This window comes from Solanum stenotomum, unplaced genomic scaffold (assembly GCF_019186545.1).
Source record: "Solanum stenotomum isolate F172 unplaced genomic scaffold, ASM1918654v1 scaffold37307, whole genome shotgun sequence".
NCBI classification, from domain to species: Eukaryota; Viridiplantae; Streptophyta; class Magnoliopsida; order Solanales; family Solanaceae; genus Solanum; species Solanum stenotomum.
In genome coordinates, this window is record NW_026034357.1 from 506 (window position 1) to 18,666 (window position 18,161).

Sequence of the window (18,161 nt, forward strand, 5' to 3'; positions counted from 1 at the left end):
TGCATCGTCGATTAACTCGATAGCCGGTATAAAATGATCGTTACAATCACTTAAAGCTTGTTGTGTATCGGACGATAATTTGTCACTATTGTTAAGGAGCTTCATACGGACCGTTATCGACACATTAGTGGCCTCTTGCTCGATTTTTTTAAGCGCCAGAAAGCCAATTGTTTTTAAATCGGCTTTCTGGAGCGAATCGAGGTCGGCTTTTGACCTGTCTGTTTGAATCCATGAAATGCATTCATTATTGTTGCTACATGCCTTGGCAAGGTTTGGAGGAATAATATTTAAGGTTTGAAGTTGAATTCTTCCTTTGACAATTGGTAATTGAAGAGATAGGCAAAGGAAAAAGGCAAAAGGAATTAATTTCATAAGAAAAGAATTTGACCTCCTTGTTAAAGAAAAGGAGATCAAAGCCATAATTAGTTTTATTTTTTAAAAAACTTTTTTTTTTCTTTTTTTTTAACCCCAAATTTTACTTGAGTATTATCATTGTTCTTTTCTTGTTTTCTTTGTTTTATATGGAAATGTTATTGATAGTTGAAAAAGATTGGTAGAGATAAATGATCTCTCTACCACCCTTTATGAAGAGAGGTTTTTAAAAAAAATTGTGGGGGGTTTAATTAATTTCATTTTTGTGTTGTAAAAATGAACTAAAATTAAGGGATTGTGTTTTATCTTTGTAATGACCATTCATTTGTTGAGGGGGAAAAAAGGGAAAGCTTAATCATTCTTAAAGATCTTGTTTTGTTGTAATGTTTGTTCTTTCATTTTCAATCGTCTCTAAGGTTTGTGGTTCTTAAAGTGTTAAATATGGTAATAACAACATATCTAGTATAATTCTACAAGTGAAATCTGGAGAAGGTGATGTACTTTACCTTTTGAAGGTAGAGAGGTGGTTTTGATGAACCTTCGGCTCAAGTAACACATTTTAAACAATCTTTTGTCTCTGAATTTGAATTCACACACTATTCATCAACCGAGATATGTGTATAAGCCATAATCCGTAAATTAAGATGCAAAAGGCAATAAGCCCAAGTATAAAATCTTTGGTTTGTAAACCAAATGTAACATAATTCTACATTTTAAATGTCAAAAGCACCTTTACAAACTATAATGACACGAAGTCAACAACCAAAATCTCAGAAAAGGTACCAAAACATACTATTGACCTAAGCAATAGCAACTTAATCTGAATAAGTTTGCCAAGAGGAAAAATATGGAACTCTGGAGATTGATGAGAAGTTAATTTATTATCAAGTGCACATCAGTACCTAAGTTGTAGCAGCCAAATTGGAACCGTCTCATGTGAATGGAGCAGCAACATTTAGTCGCGTAGCTAAGAGCCTAAGATAAAGTCTTGAACTTCACACTAGCATCAACATGTCTGGTCCAAAAGAACTATAAGAACCACTACTCAATGGCGAATTCCATAGTACTCGGGGACCAAGGATAGCAAGAAACACGAATACTCACTCTCAGTGTTTGGATACTACATGATATCAAGGTGGAATAAACTTCCCACAACAGGATATCATGATCTTCTCCACTAATATAATATTTGTGCAGCAATAGAGACAATTGTTGGCACTGTTTTATGAAAGCCTAGAGACCAAACAAAAGAGTCATGTATTATTGAAGCGTAAAAGAAGCAAAAATAACATAATAGCATAAACAGAAAAAAAAATGGATAATATAGCATATGATATAATAAAAGAATCTTTTCTTTCCCCATTTCCAAAGGGGTGCTTCTGAATGCTAATACCGTCGAGCAATTTATTAGAAGAATGAATGAGTTAAAACAGAGAGAATCATAAGTGGTGATATTATCAATGTACTTACCAATTTTCAGATATTGTTCAGAATGCAGGCAAGAAAACAATGCTGAGAAGAAACTTCCTAATAAGTTATAGACAAGATACTGCTAACAATGTCTACCTAATTTCTGGTTATATTTTGCCCCTTGGAATACAGAAATCCTACATAATGAAAGAAGCACTTCACTAAGAGAAAAACATCATACAATTACAACCTAATCTACATGAACGGTAATTGTTCCTAGAGTCTCAAGCAACAAAATCCAGAATACATTAAGACTGAAGCAAAGGCATAAGCAGAAAGCAAAGTGCCTTTGGTTTAAAATGGGAAGGTAAGAAGAACGAGGCCATTTAATCTCATCATAAGAGTCCTTTGTCCAGCAAGCTTTCAGTACCTAGAATAACCTAGTCTCGAAACGTTGGACATAAGAATATGATGGAAAATGCTTCTTAAAATCACGGTGTAACAAAGAACAATGAATGATTAAGTAGACTTATTACACCAGAACCATGAGACCTTGGAAACATTGGATACATAAGAACATGCCAATAGAATAGAGCTACTTAAGTAATTCTGAACTCGTTTATTTTCTGTAAAGTCAATTATTCAGTTGCTTCTTTTTTTTATCCTATTCAACATTTGTTAAAAGGCTGTACTTGTGCAAGAACCCAGGGGGGTAAAAAAAGAGGAACATTGTTCAAAGTTATTGTTTATGAATACTGATGATTTTTGTGAGCTGTAGACGAGATTGCGCCAGTAAGCAGGGCACAACGAATTTCTATGATCTCCTAAGAGCCAATGTACTCATGAAAACTGAAGAACCACCACATTGTTCCCCTGCCCCCACTTGTACATGCCTCATAGCAGCACCAAGTCTTAATCCCAAATAGAGAATCACATTGATATTCACACTTTTATTATTTTAAATTGCAACCACTTAGAATCACAAGCTAGCCATTCAGAGAATAATTTTATCTTTTGACAAGTATTAAGAGGAGTAATTTTCCAATGAGCTAATAAGCGTAATAAGCTACAACTTCTATAAGTAGTTGATGCAAGAGCTAATGGGGAGCCACTTCCTGCAAGTTATAAGGAGCACCAACGAGCAACTCCATATGAAACAAGTTAATGCAAAATATAAAACATACGAACCTCAACGTAATCCAAAAATCTCTTCTGGAGGATCATATATATGCCGATCCGGAAAAATCTCCTCAAAGTCTTGCTTAACCCTGTTTCTTAATAGGGGGTGTGGCAAAAGTCCCTTCAACAAAACCCTGAAAGGCAGTTCCTCGGGTGGGTATGGAGACTTTTTCATGTCCTCAAATATGTTCATAGCATCTGCAGGAGATCCGTCTCTCAAGAAGCCCCTAATAACTTCAGTGAATGTCTGAAAATCAGGAAAAAGATCTTCCTTTCTCATACTCTCCCACAACTTCATTGCATCATCCATCTTTCTCCGTCTTGCCAATGCAATGATCAGGTCCTTGTAAAGATAGACATCGGGCTGGTACCAGGCTTGTTTCTGAATTACCCAAAACACCTGAAATACAAATAACTAGCTGTGTGATAATGCCATTCCATCTGGGCCGGCTCTTGCCTTTGTAAAATAAGGCTTATGCCTTAGGCCCCCAAATTTTGGGGGCCCCAAATTATTATCAAGAATAAATTATGTGTTAAATTTTTATAGAAAAAATTGATTAATTATGATAAAAAAACATATTATTTTACCCACTTTAACATCTTCTATACTTTGTTAAAAGGAAAAATTACTGAAATATACGTCTTATGTTTCCCTTATTTCCAATATCCCCTTCTATTTCTAAAAACCTCTAAAATTTCTTATTTCTTCAATGTATTCGAGCCAGTATTTAATGTATCTGAGCTAGTTTTTAATGTATCCGAGCTACATATTATGTATCCAGTTTATGTCATAATGTATCCGGGATACTCTTTAATGTATCTGAGCTACATATTATGTATCCGGTTTGTGTTACTTTTTAAGGGATTAATGTAATTACAAACTAAAAAGGGATAGATTGCAATTTCATATTAAAACTATGTGATTCATAAAATTTACCCTTGTTAAAAATAAGAATTAATAGTGAAAAGTGTTGAACAAAGTGAATTACAAATTCTTTTTATTTCTTTTTAAATTTTAGTTTCAAACATTACAACAAGCATATTAAAATGGTGTAGTTGTCAACTTCTTAAATCATATTCTATGGTTCTAACTCTTATTTTTATTTAATATTTGTCAACTTATTACTTATAAAATTATGTTAACAATTCATATAATAATTGTCTCAATGAAAGGATGTTTTCAATGTTGAGTTGATAAAATCTTACCTAAAATCAATAACTGAAAAACAATATTAAATACTAAAAATATGTATACGAAGTTTGTTTATATTTTAGGCCTCAAATTGAAATTTCGCTTTAGGCCCCTAATTACGTTGAGCCGCCCCTGCATTCCATATGCCCCAAAGTAGAAAATACAAGTGCATAGCTAATGAGAATAAATACACTTCGATAAATTAACTGAAAATGACATTAGCATGCATATCAAGATTCAAAATGTATGATCTCAACCAAAAAGGAAGAAAATAGAATAGCTGTAAACAGATATCCGAAAAACCAACAGCACAATTTTAACAATGTTTTGCCCATTTGATAAATTAAAATAGAAGAACAACTTCACAAGAAAAAATATCATAAAACCACTGAAAAGCAAACACTAGTGACCAATTATATTTATATTATGATCTAATATAAGCACCTTCTCCTACGTCTCATCACCATAGCATTGACTATAAACTCGATAATCCTAAAGCACCGAACGCACTTTACTGCAGCTATCGCCTTACAAGTGAAACTATACAAGTTTTATCGCGTCCAACTAAACTTGGGCACCCAGACACTAAAAGGGAACAGAGAAAGATCACAGCTTTGTAGTATTGTGATAATTCGAACAGCAACAACTTCCTCTATCACTAAATGCAACAATATAACTTCTTAAATAGGAATGAAAAAAAGCAGCTCAATCCTGGTGGGCAGAGTTACCTAGTACCCAAATACTCAGTGCAATTAGTCGAGCTGCATACAAGCTGCCCTTACACCAGTAATAAAAGTACTACGAGTGCAATTCCTGTTTATCACTAACTCCCAATATGAACAGATATAAGAAAAATTACATCTTTTGGCATTAGAAAGCTTTACCTTAACAGCAAGCGAGACCTCTTCTTGGCGTTCAAGTTCATTAAGTACAGCAATCATATCCATTTTAAGAAGCCTAAGGACATGTGTTTTAACAAACTTGTCAAGTTTTTCTTCATCATCTCTGAATCTTCTTAACCCAAGAATCACAAAAAGTGCTTCTTTTCCAATCAATTTCTTTCCCCTCCAAAGTGGCCCTCTTGGTCTTCCATCATGGTACCACCTCACATCCCTCACTGAACTTCTAGAAAGCTCTGGAACCCATGATGTAGAACATGAAGAAGAAGATGTTAAGGTGGAAGAAACTGATGGTACTGGAGAAACTGAAAGGTGTTTAAGGAGCAAAGATGGAATTTTTAGTCTTGAAATGGCTCTAATTGCCATTTTTGAAAAATGGGCATGAAAGGGAAAGTGTGTACGCAGGTGATGGTGGCGGAGGCGATGGATACGGCGGCGCCGGTGATGCTCCGGCGGAAGAATCAGTGAAATTGGATACTAGGGTTGAGAACTTCCGATTATGAAGTTGAAATTGGGAAAGAAATGGTAGTAGTAGTTATTTACTTTTAGACACCTTATGTTTTCTAAAAGTAACATTTAGTCCATCTAGCTTTTGAAAAATACTTAACTGGTCCCAAATTGTCCACCTAGGCAGTCCAGCGTGGACAGTCGTATGGAACTCCGTCCGTTTCTTGTTAGTAATCATGTTGTATTTTTCGAGAATTAATTTGATTAACTTTTAAAGTTAAATTAGATTACATTAGTTTTATATTTTTAAATAAAAAATTATATATTTAAAAACTATATGAAGAGTACTATATATAGCAATTCCTTTTGTATTAATATGATAAAAGTATATTTTAAAATATTAATCAAAATCATATCGATTGACTCTCAAAAAAAATATAACAACTAAAAAGAAACAAAGTTGAATAATTTCGTCCTATCATGAATCAATTACAAATTAAAACTATATTATTGCTATTCATTTTCTTCTTTCTTTTGCTTTCCACAAGCAAAAGGGTCTCCAAGATATACTGTTTTAATATATAGTGCGCTCCCAATTGACACACCAAAACTAATCGTTCATTGTGCATATGCAGATGATGATTTAGGATATTATGAACTTTGAATTTTCTGTTATATTTTTTTGTTGAATCGTTGTAATAAAATTAAATTTCTAATTTAATAATAATAATTTTATATATTATTTATCGATCAATGAAATTTAGGGTTTCGATTTTATAATGGCGTGTAATTCACACATGGTGACATGGAGAAAGTAAGAAATGAAAGACAACAGCGTGACTTTTAATTTAGCCAAAATTAATCAAAAATGGGTTTTTTTTAGCAACGAAAAAAATGTGGGCAACCAAAAGTTTTTGAATGATATATGAGATTAGTTGAATTAAATTGGCTTTAAAAGTCAATAAATTGAAAATAAATGTTTAGTAATTGTTGCAAGTGTTCTCTCTACACTTTCTCATCAACTCTCTCTCCGTTAAACTAAATCAACATTCAAGAGTCATTATTTTAAATTAAATTTAAGCATGAATTTGACACTATAATACTAATATAAGGAAAATACTATAGCAAATATGCAATAAAAAAGATGATCTTAAAAAGGGTCTCATGAAACAAGAATTTGTGAATTTATATAAACAAATACAAGATTTGAGCTAAAAGTGCCACATCACCAAAGCTATATATATAAATATATACTCCCTTTTAATAGTCAGAGTTTGTTTTTAATCAAATTATAAGAATTTTGACTAATATTTTACGATGCACTTTTCATCGTATTGATATGCAAAAAATTGCAACTTATAATATTTTCGTATAGTTTTTGAATATCTAATTTTTCTTTTTTTTTTAAATCGAATTAATATAATCTAATCTAACTTTGAAAATTAATCAAATTAATTTTCAAAAAATGCAATATGACAAATAAAAGTAGACTGTGGTAGTATTGACTATTGGTGATTGTCATTTATTGAAATTATGACATATATATGAGTTATCAATGTAGTCAAACTAGGAATGAATATTTTTATACAAGACTCCAAAATTTGGAAAAAGAATCAAGTAATAATAATGATGGTAAAATCTAAAGTAGATTAGATAAAAAATCTCTACCCATAAAATTAATTGTATAAAAGGAGGAATGATCATCTATAAAAAAGCATATAGTTGAATAGTTTCTTTCTATCATGGATTATTTTCAATTCAAAACTATATTAATGTTATGCATTTTCTTCTTCTTTTGCTTTCCACAAGCAAATGGGGATCATCGAGCGGATAAATACACTGTTGTTATATATAATGCCCTTCCATTTGATTCGCCGAAATTAACGATTCATTGTCATTCTGCAGACGATGATCTAGGATATCATGATCTTGCTGCAAATGAAAATTTCAGTTGGTCATTCAAATTTAATAAATGGCTTTGGGCTAGAACAAGTTTCGGTTGTGAATTTTGGTGGAGTGGGAAAAACAAGTCTTTTGTTGTATTCAATGATTTTGATCACTGTATTTTGTATTCGCCCATTCCTACGACAAATTATTGTCAATGGACTACACAAGAAGATGGTTTTTGGCTGAGTAACTATAGAGGGGATAATTATAGATATACTGAATGGTGAGGAATAAACGTTTATGATCTTATAATAATATTTTTTGTTGGAACCTTACCTTATATAAATAACAATACTTCTTTGTTGAATTACTGATTTTTAATCTTGTTGAATTATTAGTGTATAAATTAGAGTTGATGAAATTATTTTATTAGGAGTAAAAGTTTAATAGGTATAAGTTATGACCATTTTAATAAAGGGCTTAATGCCCAACTTTTTTTTTTTTAAAAAAAAAGGTATAAGTTATGAAAATGAACCTTCAAAAACAAATAAAAGAGAAAAAAACACAAATAAAAGGAGATAAAAGAAATAACTTTATATTATATATAAATATAAACCTCTTGGATTAAATAAATAAAAGAAAGTATAATAAGTAATTTAAGGAAATTATATAAATAACATCAATAATAAGATTAAGAGAAGACAAAAATGTGAAATTGAGAAAAATTTAGGAAATAAAGAGATTAATAGATTAATGATGAAAGAAATTAAATATAATATCTTTGATATTCTATAAAATCTCAAGCTTAAGAAAAGATACTAATAGTATTGATGTAATGAAAGGAATCAAATATTACTATCTTTAATGTTCAATAAAATTTTAAGGTGGAATTTTATATCTTTTAAAATTAGAAAAAAAAAAGATAAAAAAATATAATAGATAAATAAATAAATAAAAAGATCAAATTCATTCAATGTAGATTGTAGTCAAACTAGAAATTAATGTTAAATTTCTTTATTCAAAGACTCCAAAACTAGAAAAGGAATAAAGTCACTGTAAATTAATATTGATATTAATATCTAACTTATCTCATCATCTCTTCCCATAAAATTATCATATATAAGAAACCATATAGACTCTAAAACAAATTAAATTAAAGTTGAATATAGTTTTTTCCTATCATGGATTATTCACAATTCAAAACTATATATATTATTATTCTTATGCATTTTCTTCAACTTTTGCTTTCCACAAGCAAAAGGAAATCACCATTGGGGAAAATATACTGTTTCTATATATGATGGCCTACCATCTGATGCTCCCAGATTAAGGGTTCTGTTATTCTGGTGATGACGATATCGAATTTCATGTACCTTCTACCTATGAAAATCTCACTTGGTCATTTAAATTTAATCAATGGCTTTGGGTTAGAACAAAGTTTATTTGTCATTTTTGGTGGGGTAAAATGAATAAAGCTTTCGAGGTATTCAATGATTATGATGTCTGCATTTATACTGTGCCTCTTCCTAAAACAATTTTTTGTCAATGGACTACTCAAGAAGATGGTATTTATTTGACTAACCGTGATGGTATTGGTTATAGATATACTGAATGGTGAGGGATAAAAATTTGTGATTTTGTAATACTTTTGTTGAAACTTTACCTTATAAAAATAATAATACTTCTTTGTTGAATCGATGATTTTTAAGCTAATTGAATTATTAGTGAATAAATTAGATTTTTCGTTGAAGTTTAATAAGAAATTAACATGCTAACCAAAAAGTGACGTGTTATTTATATTTTCTAAGCAATTCACACATATTTCAACTATATTTTAAAGAATATTTAATTGCTTTAATGTGCATAACAAATCAATTTTATATTTATTGTGGATAGTTGCTAATGTTCAATAACTATACATGAATTAACCCAGAGTCCATTGGTAGAGATAATTGCTATTTATTTTTTTGTCAGTCCTATGTCTAGGGGTGAAAGCTAGTGTTTAGAGCACATTCAGTCAAATTCAATAGCTTTAATCAAAATTTTATATTTATCTTAAGAAATTCGTTTATGATCTTGTTTGATTCTTTTGATATAGAAAAGCTTTTTAGGTAATTAAGTGCAAATGTCCCTAATAGTGGTAATTAGGCTTCTAATTTAGTACGTATTAATTGAAGTTAAATTAAAAGTATATATCTCTAATTTAAGCTGATTTTATGATTTTACTTGCAACAAAAATAAAATGATTCACGAAAAATAAAAAGAAATATATTATATTTGATCTCCAAATGCTCATAGCAATTTTGGGTGGATTATCATTTGATAAAATAATACTCTCTCTGATCTATATTAGTAAATTATTAAAACGTTTTCTATAGTTCAAAATAAGTAAATTGTTCAACGTTTAAGATAATTGTTTAGACTTTTATTCATATTTACTAAGTATACATTTATTGAGGTCTTTTCTAGTTGACTAGTTTGAGAATAATTTTTTTAAAAAAGATAATACTAGAAAATAACATTTAATATATGTCCTTAAATATTTCTTTTAACCAATCTACCAAACTTTTAAGTAATTTACACAATATATATCAGAGGGAGTATATATTGAGTCAATATATAGTCAAACTGCTGGACAATTAATGTTAATGGTATCTAATTATCTATAAATGGAAATTTTCATAATCTGCTCATAAAATTTGATTTTTTTCTTCTTTTGTAAAATGAGGGGATAATTATTATTATTTTTTAATATATTATTACTCTTATTTAGAAATGAGACTTGGGTTGGACGAACACGGCAGCAGATAGTAGTACCAAATGTTACATGAGATGTACTATCTACAATTTAACTTTTTTAAGCTTTTGCCTTCTCACACAGATAATTTTTGTTTCCAAATCTCTTTCTTCAGTCTCTTTCCTGCTTTCACTTACATCTTCTCTCTTCTTTGTTTATTAATCCTCTCTGCAAATTACAAACTACAAAAATTTTGAGATTCAAGCAATTCTTTGGTAAGAATCGATTGGATTTTTCTGATCTTACTTTATTATAATTTGTACTAATTTGATAGATTTTATATTTGTTACTTTCTAATGTTTTGAATATAATTACTTGCTAGAATTCAGTACATTAAGTAATTTTACTTGATCTACACATGCATTGAAATTTAAAATTGGATTGTGCATCAAGGGTGTTTGATGTTATGTCTGAGTCATTTTATATGGAGTATCTGATTATTATTTTTTTACTTGTAGCAGGCAAAACTCTTCGTGATTTGGTTCATCTGGTTGAATGTTATGTCTTTCACACGCTAAAGATGCTTTTGAGTACTATTAACAAGCTTCTGTTCTTGCTCTCAAGTTTCAAGGGTGTTTGACTGTCGATGTTTTCAAGCAATAGGTATATATTTTTTGGATTAATTTTGTTTTCTTTTTTCTTCATCGTTTCCCCCCTTTTCGGACATCTTCTCAATTCTTCCCACATTTCTTAGTTTCACAATTTAATGGGATATGTGGGTTAAATCTATGGGTATCATTGGAAGACGAAAGCGGCAAAGTAACAAATGATGGTAGTAATTTAATGTATTTTGGATTTCTTTTCTGATGAGTACTCTGTTTGAATTAGATTTGGAGTTCTGTCTGCTGTATCACCTCTTCGATTTTCTCTCATTGAATTGACATTTATTGCAACTTAGATTATAAATCTATGTCCCATATTATACTTAGCTGATAAAAAAGAAAGCCTTATCCCAAAAAAAGAATACTCTCAAGAATGTCAAACCTTGTGAATATATTGTTTACAACCTAACATGTTTTAGTTCTTCTGGTATTACATTCTCTAAATCAAATAATTGTTTAGAAGATCAGAGGTTCTTAGGATGTTGTCTTACGTTATAACATCTGCCAGTATGAAGACAATAACACTTGGATTAAAGGATAGGCATGAAACAAGTATCCTAAATTCTTCTATGCTGAATTTGCAATGACTTGAAGCAAGATTCTATTTATGAGTCAACTAGGTTGGCAATTTATTTTTTTGGTACTGCGTGTGTTGTTAGGTGAAATCTCTGTCTGATGAGTTAGGCAAATGATGTGCCAATGACTATGAATTATTTTGGCACGAAGTTTAAGAAAGTAATATAGACTTTTGAATTTTGTGATTTAGACTAAAAATATATAGAATGTACCAAAATGACATTTTGATCTTACACATGTCATATGAAAAGTTAAAATTAAAGAGTCGCTAAAAAAGTGAAGAGGCATTTTTTTTAAACGAACTAAAAGGAAAGTAGTACAAATAAATTGAAATGGAGGGAGTAAAATGTGTTCTATTACTCTGTAAGGATGTTATATTTAGGTGAATTCGGTTTGTTTGTGTCATTAACATGTGTATATGGTTGTTTTCTGCTCAATTAGCCATACAAATTTGTTACTTTATAGTAAAAAAGATTGTTATGAATATTGTCTATGTAATACTTATAACAATAATAAATTTAAATGTTGTCTATGTGACATTCCACTCGTGATTGACTTTATTTTTGTTATTCTGTTTAAGTTGTTAATCAAATGGTGGTCTACAGTAACAAGTATCTCTCTTTTTCCTTAGCTAAAAGATGTGTTGAATTGGAAGGAAGATAATAAAAAAGAAGAAGATTAAGTTAGAGGCATAAGATTGGACTGATTAGTTTTTGTGTAAGACAACAATATGTTGTTACCAATTCATTTTAAATGCCCAAAGGTTTTGGTACATGATAGCATTTGTTCAATTGTTTAAAAGTGGCACATACTTCAACTTAAATGTGTTAGTTGTTTCACACAACTATCTGTGTGTACTTAAATAGCACATGTACTAAAATCTACAATTTCTCAGGTATTTAATTACTTGCTTGTGTTCCTTATATTCCATATATACACACCATTGCTTGAGATACTATTACATAATGGAGGACTTATAAGTACAGGTAAAATAGAAAACATTAGAGTAATTAAAAAGACAAATCTTCTCTCTTTTTCTTTAGACAAATAAAATATATACATGATAATGAGTGCAACATCTGGACAAGCTGAAAGGAAGAGGAAAACAAATGTTTTCCGAAGGCAATGATTAGCATATGATTACTAATTTGGGTAAATTGGTGCGTTCTTCTTGATTTATGTTAATGCTCATTGATTGTATCTACTAATGTTTATCTCTTTTATTTGATAATAATATACTATATAAATTGAAGTTCTCAGTAATTGAGTCAAACAAAAGTTCAAATTCTTTGCACATTGAATGCCAACTTTTTTTCCATCTCCGTTTCAATAACAATTTTACTGCAGGCAAGTAAGTAGAGCAATGTATATGGAATAACCTTTTCTGTTTTCTTTTAAGATGATTTAGCATTATAATGTTTTCCCTACTATTCAGTTCCTAGAAATATGGGGGGGGGGAATCAATTTCAAAAATGGATTGAAGAAAAATTGATCATGATTTCTTTTGGAACGCTTCTGTGATTGTTTTTTTAAATCCAATTGTTCATGCAGCTTATAGGTATTAATGATAACGATGTCTATGGAAGGTGATGGATCCTAATTGTCTCAAATTTTTGCTCGATAGTTTATGTTTCATCATATAAGAAAAGTACTTGNAAAAAAAAAATTAACCAAAAGGGCAAAATCCCTCCTGACGGATCGATTTTCTTCAAACAAAAATTGACGCCGTTCCGTTAAAAGAAATAAAAATCGCTGCATTTGGCAGCGATTTTCTCAAAAAAAATAATCATTATTTCTTTAAAATCGATGCTATAGCAGCGATTTTTTGTTAAGGAATTAAAAAAAAACATAAAGAACAAGTTTTAAATTACATAAATTTCCAGCGGCAGCCATTTAAAAAAAAAACAAGTTTTTTTTAAAAAAAATCGCTGCCGAAGCAGCGATTTTCAGTTTTAATTTTTTTTTAATCTTCATTTATATCGTTGAAAGGGTAAAGATTTAAAAAAAAAAAACCTTTTTATGAAAATCGCTAGCTTCAGTTTTAATTTTAATTAAATTCTCTGCAAGGGTAGGATTTTTTTTTTAAAAAAATAATTTCTTAAACAAAATCGCTGCTATTTTGCTTTTAATTTTTTTAATATAAAAACGCTGTTATAGCAGCGAATTTTATTTCTTTTAGCGGAGCGGCGTCAATTTTTGTCAGAACAAAATCGCTTCGTCAGGAGCGATTTTGCCCTTTTGGTTAATTTTTTTTTTGATGTGCCATTTTTGTTTTTTAAAGAAAAAAAGTTGCACTTTTGGCTCCGGACTCAACAAAAAGGTGCCATTGCCCATTAGTGCCCATATAAAAACATTATCTCGCTTGAAAAATCGGAGGAAGCCACAAATTTTCTTGAAGAATCGGAGGAGCTCATATTTGGATTTGCCGCCTAATCCCCTAGAACTAGGGTAGAAATTTTTGGGCTATGTAATTTTTTTTTACTAGGTAAAATGGGTTGTCTAAATTTTTTTTAAAAAAATGTTAATAATGAAAAAGGAATAATGTAACATGACATCCTATTAGGAGAGAGATAATGTTTTTTTTGTGTAAGTATATTTTGAGGAAAAGAGGTAAAGTTGGGTGATATTGTGATCTTAAAACAAACATAAGTGATATTCCAAGGTAATTTCCCAAACATGGGTGACTATCCAGGGAAATTACTCTTGTTTTTTTTAAATCCAATTGTTCATGCAGCTTATAGGTATTAATGATAACGATGTCTATGGAAGGTGATGGATCCTAATTTTCGATAGTTTATGTTTCATCATATAAGCAAAGTACTTGTACATTCAGTAAGTAAGAACTATGCAGTACTGGATATTTTGGTTGAAGAATAGTGTTGACTACAAATGACCTATGTCAGAGTAGAGAGAAAATGTAATAGCACATTTGATGATATGTAGTATATACGTTTGATATATGGATGGTCTTTATGTACTTTGTTATAATATATAAAAGTCCCGGATCAGGCACATATTGTACAGAACTATCGGTTATTATTACTTCATTCAGTATGAATCGCTATCTTGATGCAAGATTGAAACATGATTAATATTGTTCGAAGGCATACATTATGAGGTTATCTTTTTGTCACATGTACATGAGAATGTTACTTTCATATCCATGTTAGTACAAAGGCATTGTGCTATGACATCAAAATCAAGCATGTTGGCCCGTGCTCAGCACGGGCATGGCCAATCTAGTATATATATAAAAGAAGGCATAAACTCTAGCAAATTAAAGTTGAATTGTTTCTTCCTATCATGGATTATTCACAAATTAAGACTATATTATTGTTATGCATTTTTTTCATATTTTGCTTTCCTCAAGCAAAAGGGAATCATCATTGGGGGACATATACTGTTACTGTAGTTAATGGCCTCCCAAATGACTCCCCTAAATTAAGAGTTCATTGTTTTTCGGGAGATGATGACATAGGATTTCATGTACTTTCTTCTGCTGAAAATTTTAGTTGGTCATTTAAATTTAATCAGTGGCTTTGGACTAGAACTTTATTCGCTTGTCATTTCTGGTGGAGTAAGAAAAACAAAGTTTTTATTGTATTCATTGATTATGATCATTGCGTTATGGATTCGCAAATGCGTGCCACAAATTATTGTTATTGTACTGCACACGAGGATGGTATTTGGTTGGCTAATGACCAAGGTGATAGTTCTAGATATGTTACATGGTGAGGAATAAAACTTTATGGTATATATCGCAGAACCTTTTTTTTTATTGAAACCTTGTTAACTTTAAAAAAAAAAATAGTACTTCTTTGTTGAATTGCAGTTCATTGAATTATTAGCGTACACAAATTAGATTTACGAAGAATTAAAAATCGCTCATAGCAATTTTTTTTGGAGGGAGGGGGGGGGGGGTATCATTTTATAAGTAGTACTCACTCTAGTTATTAAGTAAATTATTGAGATTTTTTTATAGTTTAAAATAAGTGAATTGTTCAACATTCAAAAGAAATATTTGAACTTTTTTTCCATATTTACCCTTCATTTAAAGAGATCTTAAATAGTTTATATTTTTTAGTTGACTAGTTTAACAATAATAAAAAAAAATAGTAAGAAAATAGTCTTTAATTTCCCACTCTTGAATATATTTTTCTGTGTCAAATCCTAATAATACACGTAATATGAACTAGAGGAAAATATACAGTCATTAATTAATATAGTCAAACTAGGCTATTAATGTTGATGGTATCTACTATCTAATATCTATAAATTGAAATTTTCTCTGCTCATAAATTTTGGCTTTTTTTTCTTCTTTTATAAAAGGGGGAATAATTATATAGTGGCCATAAACTCTAGCAAGTTAAAGCTGAATAGTTTCTTCCCATCATGGATTATTCACAATTCAAGACTATAGTGTTGTTATGCATTTTTTTCTTTTTTTGCTTTCCTCAAGCAAAAGGGAGTCGGAAATATACTGTTTGTATATATAATAGCCTTCCAGTTGACTCTCCAAAATTAAGAATTCACTGTTATTCTAAAGATAATGATTTAGGATTTCATGTACTTTCTTCCTATGAAAATTTTAGTTGGTCATTTAAATTTACTAAGTGGTTTTTAGCTAGAACTGTATTCAGTTGTCATTTTTGGTGGGGTGAGAAAGCCCAAGAAATTGATGTATTCAACGAAGAAGATAACTGCATTTCAGATTCGCAAATTACCTCCAAAACTTATTGTCAATGGACTACACAAGAGGATGGTATTTATTTGAGTAACGAAAAAGGTGAGGGTTACAGATATATTAGCTGGTGAAGGATAATAGTTTATGATGTCGTGATACTTCTTTATTAAAACCTTATCAATATTAAAAAGTTATAATACTTCTTTGTTGAATCGCGAATTTTTAAGTTTACTGAATTACTAGTGAACTTATCCGCACTTCGCTTCGCGCGGTTAAAAAAGATGATAAGATGTCGATAATTTTATTAAAATATAATATAAATAGAAGAGATATTTATAATATGTACATGTATACTATATATATGCATCCAGACGTATAATTGATTTCATAAAGATAAACGTTTGATTAGTAGTCCCATGACTCCAAACAATGTCATAAGTCGTTTATTTGAACCAATTTTTGTTTTATAAACNTACTAGTGAACTTATCCATGCTTCGCGCGGTTAAAAAAGATGATAAGATGTCGATAATTTTATTAAAATATAATATAAATAGAAGAGATATTTATAATATGTACATGTATACTATATATATGCATCCAGACGTATAATTGATTTCATAAAGATAAACGTTTGATTAGTAGTCCCATGACTCCAAACAATGTCATAAGTCGTTTATTTGAACCAATTTTTGTTTTATAAACTTACAATAGTAAAAAAATCGTATAAAATATAAAACAAAGAAAATTATGGATAGAACATACGATAAATAATAAATAATGTACATCATTTTTATGATCTTGATCATTTAAAAAATTAAAGAAAAAAATATGAAATTAATGTACAATTTTCCTAACTCTTGTCAACATTCATTCCCACAAGCCGGTCATCATTCAATAGCCTTCATTTTACTATTCAAGTCAAACTAAAACATGAATATAAGAATTTCGTATCAAAAATATAATAACTTGAGAGACTTATAATGTAATCATTTATGTTTTACCATGTCTTTATTGATAGAACTACAATATGTATATCAAAATAATATAATGACTATTAATTATTTTAGGAGTTATGATAATAAAAAAATATTAGAGTAATGTAAATAAAGACCATCAAGTTTTAAAGTATTAAAGTATTAATGAATGGTTAATTGACATATTTATTGTTTACAATAATAATAGAGAAATAAGAAATAAAATATTAATCAGTAAATAAAATTCTAGAGCAAATCCTCAATATTTAGAATGTTTGACAAAAATAATAGAAAGAAAGGCTAATGAAATATTTAATTAATCAAAAATTTAACTTTTACAGAAATTGAAATAATTACTATGAAGTATCATACATTTTGAAGTATGACAGGTCAAGTATAAGGTGCTCACCCCTACAATTTAGTTGTTCATTAATGATCCCCTAAACGTGTTGATCATTATTAAAAACAATAAAAAACTCATCAAATCATTAGTGAAATAATTGTTATATAACATGCCACAAAATCTCATATAGTCAAATTTAATATTCTATAAAGGGTAGATATAAGAGTGTTACGACCCAACCCACCAGCCGTGCGGGTATCCACTCTAACACCTAAGTAGGAGAACCCTCATATCCCAATAGTAACAACATGCAAAAATTTAAAGAAAACAGAAATAAATATAACACTATGATTTTATAAATAACGCCTTTAGACACACTATTAGTCAAACTTGTAAGGTACTTTAAACAACTCCCAATAGATCTAGTCTAAATAGGTATAAGAGCTACTAAAAGTATAACTGGACAAGATAAATAAAAGACACAGTTCTCACCATGCGGAAGGAAGAATATAAGTTGTTGGAGATTTTCTTCGTCTTCACCTAATGAAACGTCACCAATCCTGCATCCAGACTATGTCAAAAGACATAGCAAGAATAGTATCAGTACAAAACACACATACTGATAGGCATCATTGGTCAACCCGACACCCACCGCATAACATAAGAAACCAACTAGTAAGATCTGGAATAAACCACTTGCTTCTCCACCTTCACCCCTTTCATTGAAATACCTCCAATCACACTATCATTCTAACTATTAACCCCTTTTTAATCAACCCACTTACCGAATTCTTGATC

At 30.0% G+C, this 18,161-nt stretch overlaps 1 protein-coding gene across 1 annotated transcript; it reads right to left on the reverse strand.

Annotated features, from left to right (window-relative positions):
* Positions 1 to 1,031: 1,031 nt before the first annotated feature.
* On the reverse strand, positions 1,032 to 5,550 carry LOC125852594 (protein THYLAKOID ASSEMBLY 8-like, chloroplastic). The gene is made up of 3 exons (XM_049532327.1): positions 5,038 to 5,550; positions 2,971 to 3,361; positions 1,032 to 1,605 (listed from the first exon to the last, which is right to left on the reverse strand). Exons 1-2 carry the CDS (start codon positions 5,416 to 5,418, stop codon positions 2,972 to 2,974), a joined length of 771 nt encoding a protein of 256 aa, XP_049388284.1. The 5' UTR covers positions 5,419 to 5,550; the 3' UTR covers positions 1,032 to 1,605; position 2,971.
* Between the last annotated feature and the right edge of the window lie 12,611 nt (positions 5,551 to 18,161).